Source organism: Bactrocera dorsalis, chromosome 2 (genome assembly GCF_023373825.1).
Source record: "Bactrocera dorsalis isolate Fly_Bdor chromosome 2, ASM2337382v1, whole genome shotgun sequence".
NCBI classification, from domain to species: Eukaryota; Metazoa; Arthropoda; class Insecta; order Diptera; family Tephritidae; genus Bactrocera; species Bactrocera dorsalis.
This window is the reverse complement of record NC_064304.1, coordinates 3,805,016-3,819,839: the sequence shown is the minus strand read 5'-3', so window position 1 is coordinate 3,819,839 and position 14,824 is coordinate 3,805,016. Positions and strand designations below refer to the sequence as shown.

General features: G+C 38.6%; 2 protein-coding genes across 2 annotated transcripts; both read left to right on the top strand.

Annotated features, from left to right (window-relative positions):
* Nucleotides 1-293: 293 nt before the first annotated feature.
* On the top strand, nucleotides 294-2,907 carry LOC105226741 (eukaryotic translation initiation factor 3 subunit D-1). Its single transcript, XM_049448546.1, has 5 exons — nucleotides 294-613; nucleotides 1,119-1,266; nucleotides 1,330-1,811; nucleotides 1,883-2,175; nucleotides 2,244-2,907. Exons 1-5 carry the CDS (start codon nucleotides 415-417, stop codon nucleotides 2,784-2,786), a joined length of 1,665 nt encoding a protein of 554 aa, XP_049304503.1. The 5' UTR covers nucleotides 294-414; the 3' UTR covers nucleotides 2,787-2,907.
* Nucleotides 2,908-3,467: 560 nt separating this feature from the next.
* On the top strand, nucleotides 3,468-14,824 carry LOC105226802 (transmembrane protease serine 9). The gene is made up of 7 exons (XM_019990473.3): nucleotides 3,468-3,858; nucleotides 3,935-4,119; nucleotides 4,869-5,064; nucleotides 5,132-5,869; nucleotides 10,694-10,881; nucleotides 10,945-11,110; nucleotides 11,460-14,824. Exons 1-7 carry the CDS (start codon nucleotides 3,783-3,785, stop codon nucleotides 12,188-12,190), a joined length of 2,280 nt encoding a protein of 759 aa, XP_019846032.2. The 5' UTR covers nucleotides 3,468-3,782; the 3' UTR covers nucleotides 12,191-14,824.

The window sequence follows — 14,824 nt, the reverse complement described above, 5'->3', positions numbered from 1 at the left end:
TCTCTTGCTAAAATTATTCCTATAGAACTGTTGGTTTTAAAATTGTTTGATTGGTCAGCACGGCAATGGAGTTCTCATAATTATTGACTTGACGGCAAATATACTTCAAATGAAGAAAAATATATATTTATTGAAAACATTAAATATTTATGTTATCGTGATAGGACAAAACATTTTGATACCCACTTCCCTAGCGTTCATATCTAAAATCGTTTCAGTCTGGCCACCCTTAGAAAATTCCCTTTATGCGCTGGTGATATGGTAGCACTGTTTGGTAGGTTTTCTGTTCGGCGTATTGACGTACTCCTTTCCTTTTATTTCGTTTGTCATTAACTGAACGGTGTAGCAAGAAAAGTGCTAAAATTACTAGGAAAAAGTTGATTAATTTCGTGTAATTAAGTGAAAACAGCAACAATGGGTGAGACTATAAATACTAGTCAACAGTTTCCGCACTTCGAAAAGCCAACAGTGCAATTTAATGAAAATGGCTGGGGTCCATGTGAATTGCCGGAGACTTTTCGTGATATGCCATACCAACCGTTCAGCAAAAGCGACCGCCTAGGGAAGATTTGTGATTGGACCAGCAGCTCTAATAATGATAAGAAATACCAAAGTAAGTTTTGTATTAAAGTGTTGTATAAATTGTGGGACAGGGATTGGTTCTATAAATTGTGAGGTTATGTGGTTGTCTGGCTGGTGAATCGTGGCAGCCATATTCACCTTTGCAAGCATAAAATTTCCCTTGAAAGTGAAATGTCAAATTTGCAGGTATTTTGATTGCAATTCTGTAAAGTAGCATAAACAAAAAAATGTGTTGCTGTTTTGTTTACATTTTATTTATAAAGGAATATACGGAGACGAGCAACAATTTCGTTTGTACAATATTTCATAATTTTGTTAGGTAGAGACGAAAGGAAAATAAATTGAAAATAGTATTTTATTAAAATACCTTATACCTTCGTATTACGCTACGATATGAATACATACTTGCGGTAACTTCATCAAATGTTTGTTAACATTTTTGTAAAACTTTTTTAAAATTTCGTTTTTTTAATGAGCTCATATTGCCTTATGACAACTCATTTATTCTAAATTTTTATTTCGATTAACTCTTACAGATAAGTATGCCTCGTCCTTCGGTACTGGCAATCAATATGCTTATTATCATGAGGAAGATGAGACTACTTTCCATCTCGTCGATACGGCTCGCGTACAGAAGCCACCTCATCAACGTGGACGCTTCCGTTCGAACATGCGCAACAACAGGTATGTTTCCAATTTTTTTTTTAATAATAAAGTATGTTTTTAACGTATGGTCACTCGCTACAGGTCCGCTCGTGGTCGCAATCAACGTGGTGGATTGAATTCTGGTATGACTACTTTGGGTGGCAAAAATGTCAAAGCCCGTGATCCTCGCCGTGGTATGGGTAAAAAGTTCGGATCGCGTGGGGTGCCACCTAAGATTCGTGAATCATCTGTTGCTGTCCGTTCAGACTGGACCTCAATTGAAGAAATGGACTTCCCACGTCTGACGAAACTTTCGCTGCCAAATATCAAAGAGGGTGAGGACATAATAACGTGCGGTACTCTTGAATACTATGACAAAACTTATGATCGCATCAATGTGAAGAATGAGAAGGCGCTGCAGAAAATTGATCGTATTGTTCATACCGTCACAACTACCGATGATCCCGTTATTCGCCGACTTTCCAAAACTGTGGGCAATGTTTTTGCTACCGATGCTATTTTGGCCACCATTATGTGTTCCACACGATCAAATTACTCTTGGGATATTGTTATTGAGAAGTTTGGTGAGTTTTATTGTCAGCCTTTCTAATTTATTTAAGGTATTGATTTTTTGTCATGTTCTCTATAATTTTAGGTGATAAAATCTTCATGGATAAGCGAGACAACACTGAGTTTGATTTATTGACCGTCAACGAAACATCTGTTGAACCACCAACTGACGACGACAGCTCTCCAAATTCACCACGAAACTTGGCGATCGAAGCAACATTCATTAACCACAACTTCAGTCAGCAAGTGTTGAAAACCGGCGACAAGGAACCTAAGTATAAGTTCCAAGAAGCCAATCCTTTCATAACTGAGGATGAAGATGTTGAAGTTGCCAGTGTTGGCTACCGTTATAAGAAGTGGAACTTGGGCAGTGACATTGTAAGTGTAGAAAATATATAATATTACGTTTAAAGTGCGGAATAAATAATTTACTTAAATCACTTTAGGTTTTAGTTGCTCGTTGTGAGCACGATGGTGTATTGCAATCACCAAATGGAGAACCTCAATTCTTATCGATCAAAGCATTAAACGAATGGGACTCAAAATTGGCGAACGGAGTTGAATGGCGCCAGAAATTGGATACCCAACGCGGCGCTGTATTGGCAAACGAATTGCGTAATAATGCCTGCAAACTAGCCAAATGGACCGTACAAGCTGTGCTTGCCGGTTCCGATCAATTGAAGCTAGGTTATGTTTCCCGTAGTAATCCACGCGATCCCTCACGACATGTCATACTGGGAACCCAACAATTTAAACCACATGAATTTGCCACGCAAATTAATTTGAGCATGGACAATGCCTGGGGTGTTCTGCGATGCATTATCGATATTGTAATGAAACAGAAGGATGGCAAATATCTGATTATGAAGGATCCCAACAAGCCCATGATCCGTTTGTACGATATTCCTGACAACACCTTCGATAGCGAAGATTCCGATAATGGCGAGGGAGATGATGGTGAAATAACTATAATTAACAATTTTCATTGAAAATTCCAATTGAATTGTTAATTCATTATATATTATATAAAACATTAAAAGTATCTTAAACAACTATAATGATTATTCCACAATATAATAAAAATAACGGCCTATCCTTAGTACTATTAAATATTTGGAATAAAACCAATGAACAACACAAAAGGTGGGCATCAAAAAAAAAAAAAAAACAATGGAGTTTTATTCTTTATTTCAAGTACAAAATAAGCCTCATTTGAATTCGAATTCGAAGCAATAACGAACAAGTGGCGAGTTACTCATACCGGGAATTTGCAAAATACTATATATACATCACTAATAATCCAATCAGTGCGAAAATACTTTTCGCCTTAGCTGGCACATTTTCAATTTTGCAAGTAAAAGTTCTGAAGTAATGGAAGTGATGACTGATTGCATAGCTCAGCAGTCAAAATAAAAAAAAAACGCGCGTGTATAGCACCCGGCGTTTAGAAAACAGCATAAATATATGTACATAAATAAGTTAAGCACATGTATTGGGTCTAAAAGCTCGTCGAACAGAGAAACCTTATTCCTTTCATGAGTTAAACGGGTTGCGTGTGAATTCTCTCTACTCAAACGACATAATCAAATGGAAATAATTTTTGCCATATTTTCTGAACACCTCCCATATCGATTAACGATGCAATTTGAAGAGCTCAGCGCCGTGAGTGAGGTTTATAAGAGGCATTAGATAACTCGAAGAACACTTGCTCTCATAGTCGGCTTCTTATCGTCATCAACACCGCATGCGGTGATTACAACGAGAGGTTCGACAAAATCAATAAATCAACGCGTGTTGATAGCAAAAGAGAGTCGCTGTGGGGTTATTTCTTGTTTTCCGAGCTCAGCTGCGTTCAAGTCATTGTTAGAGTTTAGTAATGCCTGTGATCGGTACTGGAGGTAGACGTGTTTAAGTTCTCAATTGGCGGCGGTTAAAGAACTCGTTTAATATTTAAATTGATTGCAGCTGTTATTGTTGTTCAAATAATGAGCAAAATGTTGCATTTAACCAACGCATTTGCGATTGCATTGCTTACGCTTTTTTACACTGTGCCCAACATTTGTAAGTTCATCATAAATTAGGCTCTGCTGTCGGCTTATATTCTCATTATTGACCATTCGATTTTGTATTTCAACAGCCGCGATTAGCTATGGTCGCTGCGGCTCACCATTCAATGGCAACGGTACCTGTGTGCAGTTAATCGAGTGTCAATTTATTATGGACATAGTTTCCGGGTCGTTGAATGCCGAAACTCAGAAAAAACTGAGCGATAGTCAATGTGGATATGACAACACTTTCAAAGATAATTTGCACAGAATTGTGGTAAGTAACCTTGGAATTGAACTAGCGTTCTGTGCTGCGTATACTAACATTGCTCTGGATCTGCTTTCGAAAAAATCCAGAGCAACCCTTAGGTTTCGGCTCGATAAGCCGAACCCGTTCTTTTCCTGGTTCTACCGTTAAATGTCTTCCGTGACAGTTAACTTATTTTTCTCCCAAACAGGGATGCAGATAACCGCTACACGAAAAACAACAACAACCTGGTTCGACACCACATCCTGTTTTGTTTTGATAGCGGTAACCCCTAGATAGGCAATGTCAAATATCCGATCGTATTTCCATCTTTAAAATCCATCCAGTTATCTAAGCATTCTTTCCTCGATTTGTCCGATAGCATTAAGCGGTAAACTTCGAATGAGAAAACCTTGTGGAAGCCGGAACCGAATCTCGAAATTTCTAACCTTTGAGAAATGATAATTAGGAGCTTAACCGCATTCAATATCCCCTTCTTATTGGTAAACGGGTTTCTTTTTTTTCTCTTGAAAAATCCAACTCTTCGTGCATAGGGGATTATGATTGAGTTGTCTTTAATTTTAAGAGCGCTACTGAAGATTTCTTTGCGAGTGAAATGAAGAGCTCGTTTATGAGATACAACGGTATCTAAGAGATTGAAAAATTATGTGGCACTGCGACGGTTAAAATAACTGTTGCAATAGCTTCACGAGTTCAATTTAATTTCCAATGAAATAATTTCAAAATATTAGACGCTTTGAACTTTATCTTTCACGCAGGTTTGTTGTCCAGATAAACACTTGAAAGAGCCAACTCCACACCGGAGCATACTCCCCACCGAGAGGCAAGAAAGCCCTGGAAATGTTTTACCTTTTGCTGGTGAATGCGGTAGTGCGATTACAGACTTTATATATGGCGGTAATAAGACACGTATTTTAGACTATCCATGGATGGCCTTACTTCGATATAAAACACGTATGTGGTATTATATACTAACCGACTTCATATTACTTAATCAAAGCTATGTTGTCCTCAAATACAGGTAATAATGAACTTGATTTTCTATGCGGTGGCAGTTTGATCAATTCCCGTTATGTGCTCACGGCCGCACATTGCATAAGTCGAAGCAATTCGAACAATGAACCAGTCTTGCATAGTGTTCGATTGGGTGAATGGGACATCAGGACCAACCCCGACTGTGAGGTGGACATAAACGGCAAGGAGTCTTGCGCACCGCCATTCATTGAGTTGGGCATAGAAAAGGCAATAGCACATCCCAACTATGTAAGCAGCTCAAATGAACAGTACTACGACATAGCTTTACTGCGTCTGGAGCAGAGTGTGACATATACCGATTTCATACGTCCGATCTGTTTGCCGGCGTCTACCGAGTTTTGTAACAGCATGTTCGTGAACAGTACAATGGAAGTGGCTGGCTGGGGAGCCACAAATAAACCCAAAGCCGCCTCATCGCCAGTGAAACTGGCTATTAGTGTGGGGATCTGGGAGACGGATAAGTGTAAAATCATTTATAAGTCGTCTAATCGCTTAATCAATGGCACGCACCAATTGTGCGCTGGTGGCGTAAGTGGAATCGATTCGTGTCGGGGTGATTCTGGTGGACCATTGATGATGCCTGAGTTAATAAATAATCGCTTTATTTATTTTGTGGCAGGCGTTATTTCCTTTGGTCCCAAACCATGTGGTTATAACGGTTGGCCAGGTGTTTATGCGCGCGTAGGCAACTACGTGGAGTGGATAAAAGGTGCCATGGAGCCCTAACAACAGATAAAGAAATTGTATATTTATAATTATTAAATATTATATTATATTGTGTAGACAATTCATTGTTATTACTTGAAGTTTAAAATAAAATATGTGATTAGTTTGAAGTTTACGAAGACTTTTATTTCGTATAGCAGCAAGGAGGCCTCTTAGATTACATAATATAGACCTCCATTCAGTATGTATTACAAGTGGTGATGAACTAGTAATTTTACTTTTAATAGATGATCTGAGGCAAAGAAACTAAAAATTGGGATTGGGATCAAAAACGAAAGTTTCGCACCAGATTCGACAGTTTTGTTTATTTACAGCACCACTCAGATGAAAGAGTTGTTCCAAGCAAACTCAGCAGATTACAACGTTTACGTAGTCCACTGGCGTCAGTTCTTGAGTGACGCCAAATCCTTTCTCAAAATCTGCCAATTTGTGGTTTAAAACAGTCTCAATTTTTGAGATCGTCTTGGAATCGACAAATTGTGGTCTTTAGCAACACTTTTTATTGCTTCGAGCGGTTCTATGTCTTATTAGCACTTGATCATAATGTAAAGAAAATGTACTATACAGGATTTCCCCGGAAAGTTGGAAGCATGCGCGCACCGACTGGATTTGGTAGAAGGCGTTCCTAGCTAACAAACGAGCGGCTGATCAGTTGTCTCCGAGCACTTGGAGAGTCAAAACAAACATTTTCGCGCGACGGGCTTCCGGGTCCGACAAGACATCGCAGCCGATTGGAAGTTGCACCACTACAACGCCCCGGCTCACACTGCCTTTCTTGTGAACAGCTATCTAACCAAGGCCGACGTCCCAACGTTTCCGCAGCCGCTCTACAGTTCAGATGTGGCCCCGTGTTTTAAATCGACTTAGTTCTATTACTTTGCGGACAAACCCTGTACGCTCAAAATTTTTAACAATTCAACGAATAGTGAGCACAGGTAAACGATTATTACGACCATAAAATAGCAAAAGCGCACAAAATTTTGCAATTGCTAATAAAAATGAATAATCTTTAAACATTGTTTTTGCGTTGAAATTGTAAGCATTACTGAAAGCAATGCAAGAAAAATTACGGATCACGACATATTAAAAATGACCGAAACGACACTTAGAAATCATATCATCCCTATTGGAAAACCCGGCATAAATTTAAAATCTGTGGTTAAGAAAATATATAATGCGGAAGTGGTGTTGGAAGAAGAATTTCTCTTACAAAATATTTTCCAAAGAGGAGGTCTACAGTCAAAATCGTAAATATGACTATATTATATTATCCTTTTCATTAAATAATAATAATAATAATAACATTTACAATTTTATATATATTTTGCATAGCCAGTAGACTTATCAAGGGTTGGCGTGGTGATGACACCTGTTTATTTAACCCCGCTTAATTCAATAACTAAAATTTTAGTTAGAATTTCAATTGATTTCAGAAACTATAAAGAATTTCCGAGAAATCCTCAAACTCAATTTATTTATAGTTATACATAAGTACATATTAATCACTATTCTATATACGAGTACATATGTGCGACTTCTAGGCGCGTACTGACATATGTATGTTTGAACATATATCGATAGTAAAATAAAACTCGTTATCAAAATGATTGTGCAAGCAAACCGTATTTTTTGAAAGAAAGATTTAAGATCTTTATGCATATGTACTCGTACTGCCGAAAATTCCTCTTTAATATGGGTTCAAAGGGAAACCCCCTGCTGATAAAATTTCAACAAACACATAAGTAACGTCCAAAATTAATTTAAAATCATCACAATACCTCAAACAGGTATACAATATACTAAATATAGCATATATATAGGAGTATATAGCCGCGGTGCTGGCTTCGTCTACTCGATATAAGTTGAATATTGCCATAAAACTCCTTTAAGGAGCATCAAAGGGCCTTAAAATGTTAAAAATATCAGATTAAGCTCCCTAGCTTATCGCTTACTCAGCATTTACATACATACATGTGTTTATATAGTACGTATGTATGTGTATAGGTATGTGTATAGGTTAGTTGCATATATACATACGTTTATTTATAGAGATTATGTGCAAAAATACAGAGTGTGAGCTTTTGAAGCTGCCAGTAATTATTATTGTTTAGTTCGAGCTTGAGCTGCGTTGCTGCTGGTTAGGAGACGGCGGCAGTGCTTTAGGCTGATTCGGTCGTGTCGATAATTAATCTCGAAATACTTGATTAGTATCAGCTAGAGTGTCGTAAAAATTAACGAATGTTATTAAGTTGACGCATTGACACACCGACCTGCGGATTTGATTTTCCCGAAAGCGATATTTTTATTTTTTTATATACAAAAATAGAATTAATAAATTATATGTGATTTCTCGGTAACAATGATGCTTAGGGCAATTGAACTATTGTTGTGTCTCTTCGTCGCTGTCTACATACTGGCCGTAAACACTGGTAGGTATCCAGTCAAACCACATTGCCAATGGAGATTCCCCCCGGTCTGTGTGTAGTTGTGTGTTCGTGCTTTTCTACATTTTTCGTGATTACAGAATCTGAAGTGCTTATCAATAATAAAACTGTGTTCACATTAAATTATTCAAACACGTTAAATATTCAGCCAAATGTGAATTGTAAATAAATGTGTATAGACAACCGATTTCAACTATAATATTTTCTTCGCCCAACGATATTCTTTAAAACAAGAATCCAGAAAATTTAAGAAACCAATAATTAACTTTTGATTTTTTTTCGATTACTGTGTTTATCTCAAAGTTGACAGTATTGAACCCTAATTTTGGAATAAAAGTTATTACTTGATTTTAATATAAAGATATTGTGAGATTATCATCGCATAGCCGGGGTCTAAGCAAACCTCAAGAAAATCTCACCAAAATATGGAGTCATATGCAAAGATTATTACTACAGTTATATATGTATGTATGTATGTATGTATGCAAATAAGTATAAATATCGAAGAGTATCGAATGAAGGGTATTGGTAAAACATTATTTTTAGCAGAAAAATATTTTTACACTTTTTGTATGACGCGCTCACTTAAAAACATTCTGAAACATTTTCGCATTGAACACCAATAAGTTGTAACTGAAAACCCCTTTATTACAATGGGGTTTTTGTCTTTTCCCACAATGAATGTTTCTCATTGCATGAACGAGTTGCCTGGGTATTTACAATTTGTTTTTGTTTTTTACTGAATAATAAATGTTTTTATATACGTAATTGACCAGCTAATGATGTGCAAAGTTGATCAATAAAATAAAAATACAGATTTTAAGATGAACCGTCCTTAAATTATTCGTTGTCTCAACCAGCTTACTTATATACCTTACTTTAGTCAACCTACATGAACATACAGGGTTTGTCCGGAAAGTAATAGGACTGATTTTCTTCCGCAGCGACTGTAATTCGGAGCGTGCATGCACCGACTGGATTCGGTAGAGGGCGTTCGTTGCTAACGAAACCATGAATTTGCAGCATGCACCTCGGCTCTCAAGGCTCAAGGAAATCACACTGGCAGCGCTGCATCGTCGCAGATGGAGCCCATTTTGAAAGTTTTTAAAGAATTGTTGCGATTGGTTCAATAATTTTTTTTTTTTTTAAATCGACTCAGTCCTTTTACTTTCCGGACAAAGCCTGTATGTATAAGCAAGTTAAAAATTTATTGAATTTTATAACAACTTCTAAAAAGTTGTCGAGACACACTTCGGCGTGTCGATGGACTGAGCCTGAAGAAGACGACGATATGCTGGTTTCCGCCTGCTAAGAAAAGTAGTAATGCATATAGTAGTTATTCAAAGAAATGTCCATCTGAGGCTATGACATTTTCCCTGGCATTTTCTGGCAATTTCTACGGACTTAGCGCCCGCCCAAAAGAGGAGTCAAGCTAATTTTTGATACTCTATTCTAATATGAACCATATTTCAAAGGAAGCTTTTCGCATCGGCCGGAACTATTGATAGTCAGAAGGGACACGGTCTAGGCTATAAGCCTAAAATGAGGCAAAACTTCGCAGTCCCTGATTTCCAAATTGTTTTTACCCGGTCTAGCAACATAAGGCCGAACGTTGTTATAATATAAAACCATTGCCTTGTGTCTATTCGCAAGTCCCGGGAATTTTACGGAAATCGTTCGCTGTAATTTGAAGAGTTATTGCCGGTAACTCTTCCCCGTTGATTTGGCTTGGCCAGGTTTTACATATGATTGTTTACATTTATGAGTGTCGTAATGGATCCATTTTACATTATCAGTCCCAATCCGATGCCAAAATGATTTCGTTTTGTATCATTTAAGCAACATTTCAGACATGCAAAATCAATTTTCAACTACACTTGGCTTCAGTTCATATGGCACCCAATTTCCTTGCTTTTGAATGTATTCGGAAAAGTTTTGAAGTAGTTGCTTGAGTCACTCCAAAAGGTTCCGTGAGCTTTTCTTGTGTTTGGCAATTAACTTCCTCGAGTAATGCTTTCAGTTACTCATTATTGCTGTCCAGGACGTTCTTCGTCTTCTAAGTCAAAATCATCACTTTTCTTGCAAGGTGCAAAGAACTTTTGGCACGTTCGCTGGAGCATGTTCTCCATAAGCTTCTATCAATATGCGATGACTTTCGGCTGGGGTTTTCTTCATATTAAAGTAAAGAAGAAGGGCAGTGCCAATGACAATGAAATAATAATCAAGTTAAGCCATCTCTTGGCATAGACCCAATACACTCGAAAACTGCTGATTTTAAAATTGTAAATTGTAAATACTATGTATGTAAAGGCCCTAAATCGAATATTATTAAAAAATAGCGCTTTCTTCAGTTAATATAATTTTGTATTTTCTTTTAGTGCTGGTGAGTTATGGCGTTTGCAATACACCTCTCGGGTTTCCAGGTCATTGCGTACCGTTGTCGGACTGCCCAAGTCTATACAATCTACTCGCCCAAGCCAATGAAGACAATGATATCTTTAATCATTTGCGTAATAGCTTCTGCGGATCTGACGTTAATGCCACTTCGGGACCGGATAGGACACGCGTAAGTCCATCCTATCTGATATGAATTGAAAAAAGAGCTAAAGTCCTGTTTACTTCTGTTTAGGTCTGCTGTCGAGATAATCCAAATGCTGAAAACAAAGATAAGGAATCGGGTAAAATGTTGCCAGAACCAGGTACTTGCGGAATCACTTTTAATATGCGAATTTTCGGCGGCGTAGAATCCCAGGTGGATGAGTTTCCTTGGTCGGCACTGATAAAGTATCAGAGACGTAAGTTCTATATATGAATAAGTCATTTCTGTAGATAGGAGAGATAAGAAAGTCTTTCGGAATATTTCTTAACTCTAGAGCAGAAAGTAAATGAAACCAGTAAGGTAGCGCTATGTTTGAGGTGCGATGTTGCAAAACTTTATGTTAAAAAATATTGCATAAAAATTCAACTTTAATTATTCGAAGAAACCCTGAATGTATTGTAGTCGAATTTGGCATTTTATTAATTTACCAAATTTAAAGACTCACTAACTTTTATTACCACCGAGTCGGTCATTTTAAGTCAACATAGATAATGAGATATAAATTTTATGCAGACACTGACTCTAACCTTTGTATATCTGTTTAGCATACAATGCCACAGCACTGAACTGTGCCGGCGTGCTTATCAACCAACGCTATGTGCTCAGCGCAGCTCACTGTCTTAGGAATCCGAGCATACCGACCACGTGGAAGCTTGACAGCGTACGCCTCGGTGAGTGGGATACCAGAACAGATCCAGATTGTTATGAAACTGCCGATGGCAATAGAAACTGTGCACCTCCATTTGTGGAAGTGAAGATCGAACGTATTATCGTCCATGAGAAGTACATACCACATTCTCAATCGGAATTATATGACATCGCACTAATACGCATGGCGGCCAACGTTAACTATTCGGAGACCATAAAACCTATCTGTCTGCCACTTTCCAACGAATTACGGCACATGACATTTATAAATGAATATGCCGATGTGGCTGGTTGGGGCCGCACAGAGGTGAGCCCCTACAGTGCTGTGAAAAGGACGATCTCACTGCTAATTTGGGATACGGACGCGTGTGCGCAAAGGTTCCAAACCATACAAATTCCAGTGAATAAGACGCTGCAGTTGTGTGCGGGCGGACAGCCGATGCAGGACACATGTCAGGGGGATTCCGGAGCGCCGCTGACGATGCGTGGTCGTCTGATGAATTCACCACACTTTGTGGTGGGTATTGTATCGTTCGGTATGCAGCCTTGTGGTATGGCTTCTTGGCCAGGCATTTACACGCGCGTCACATACTATGTTGACTGGATTTTGAACAATCTGGAGGATTAACTTGTTGGCGCTATATGTGAAGACAACTCGGGGCATGTATGTGTGTGTATGTATGTATGTGATGTGTGTGTGTCTGCTTTTATAGATACGCCAAAGGTGGGTGTAAATCTTCAAAAAGATATTGTTGGTACGGGCCAACAATAATGCTTGATTTACGGTACGAGGTTTGTACAGCGCATACGTGCTAAAACTCGTCCTTCCCCACAGAGCTGTATTTCCCTGCGGAACTACCTGTAGGTTTTCCTTCGCAGGGCAGGCATTGTTTGCAGCTTCTCGGGACTGCGCTCTCGGTCTTACAGCGATTTCATCTTCACGTACCTTTTGCATAAATTTACTATTATCTCCCATACAATATCCCATGCTAGATAGGAAGTTAGCATAAAATTTACTACGTCTCTTAAACATATGAGTAGGGGGTTTCCTAATTAGTCGGAAAGTATTTGCCTTTCCTTTTGGAACAGCGGACACATTCTACCACTACGTGATCTGCCGTTTCGAACAGTTTTCGCAGTGCATGGAGAAAGGAGAGTCTAGAAGTAGATAACCAAATTGGCGCCGCGTATAGAATGACCGAACTACGGACACTGCTTTACGACTACTTGTCTGGGGCCTCAATTATGGGGCATTATTTTAGCAATTGCCGACGCAGATCTCGCCGCTTTGGTGTGTGTGGTTATTTGGTGCTGCTTGAATTAAAGACTATGATCCAGAATTACTCCAATATATTTGAGATGTAGGCCCGATTTTATGGTATGCCCATCAATACAAATCTTAATTTTTCCACTCTTTTACGACTACTTATTAATACTACTTCATTAACATTGATAATGCTTTCACTACACATGTTCTTCGCCTCGTCAAGAGTTTTCGCTACAACTACGACCGCAATGTCGTCCGCATTTCCTATTATCTTTACCGGCATCGCGACTCACAGACTCGTTCCAGAGTACAGAGCCGAGAACTGCGGAACACCCCTGTAACTTTGTACGATTCAGGTAAAAAATTCTGTGTCCAATACTAGTACTCTGCTTTCAAAATAGCTTGCCCCAATTCGTATAAGATAGTCAGGCTCTCGCTGAGTTGAAGGCGTTTTTAATGTCCAAAGTAATGACTACACAGTACTGTTTGTCAATGCTTTTTCAGCTATTTTGGTGACAGTATTTATAGTATTCACTGTGCTTTGTCCTTTTCGGAAACGGAATTGTATAGGATGCAACCCGGAATCTCCTTCCGTGTATTTTTCGACCCGCTCACAACTAATTGTTTCAAATATTCAAATTTCCAGCTGTATCAAGCATACTTATATGTATAAGGGCTGATATGACGAGGGTTCTTCCGGAGGTTTATCATCTTTGGAGAGAAGAACGAGACGTTGACGCTTCGAATATTTAGGAAAGATCCCTTCCTTTAGGCAGCTTGTGTATGCGTTTTGAAAAAAAGTTGGCTTTTCTTGAATGATATTGAGTATTCCGTCTATGCTGGGTGTTTTACCAATCTTAATTCTCTTCACCGCATATTGTATTTCGCCATGCGATACTTCAGTGATTTCTTCCCACTTAGTTTGAAGAATTGGCAGGTTCGCATATTGGAAAAAACTATGGACTATTTTATGTAAAATTGTGGGAAATATAGGTTATTTCTACCTATTCTTCATTACTATTCGGCAGGCTTTCCCCCAAGAGTCGTTTTCTACCTCTGAAATAATCTGGTTAAATGCATTTTTTTTACTGCTGGCTTTGGATTTATGCTGTTATTTCATTTTTTCCGAAAGTTCATGAGGAGTTCCGCGAAGTCACCTCTTCCTCTAGCCCGTTGTTGCCTACGTCGAAACTTGAGACATTCGGCTTTCATTGAGCGATTTTATCAAACCACCTGTACATTGGAGAACACACACATGATTTTAGCTATTTGCCTCGCTATATCGCAGTCGCTCTAATCTTCGCTGCTCTTGAAGAACCTTTCCGGCCCAGTGCTTAACGTAGCTCCACAACTGTTTTGACATCAACATATGTGGCACCATTTTATCTGGCATTATTCTCTCAGAAATTTGCGTTTCTAAAATCGTCCTATCCATGTATCTCATACTTTGGACAGTGGAAAAAGACATGTTCAGATCCACTCTCTAAAACAGCCATGATCACTTAGTATCTGCGTCAAGTAAAAATCAACGTCGCCATGCTTTCTGCTAACCCAGTTTTCAACATTTGGAATCAACCTGTGCGTCCATCGTCTTTGGGCACTGAATTCCATAGCGATTCCTATTCTTTTAGACACTGCTGCCTTTCTTCCTCGCGCTCTTTAGCTGTTACTTTTGATTTTTTCGTACACTCTCTTTAACGCCATTATTTCAGTAAGCATTATGTCTGAAAACACACCTACAGCTGCGTGAGACACCGTTGGCCACTCTGAGTGCACTTAACCGGAATAAGGATCTAACTGGTTTCGTAAGCGTTTTTTTGCTTTATCACGTTAGCCCACACTGGCGCTGCGTATATGTGCATGTATGTGATGTGTGTGTGTGTGTGTGAGTGAGTATAAACAATATATTATTGTTTGACGAAAATATTGTATTTATTTTGCTTTATTATACATTCGTAGCTAAATAAAATAAATTAAACTATTTGTGTAAACAAA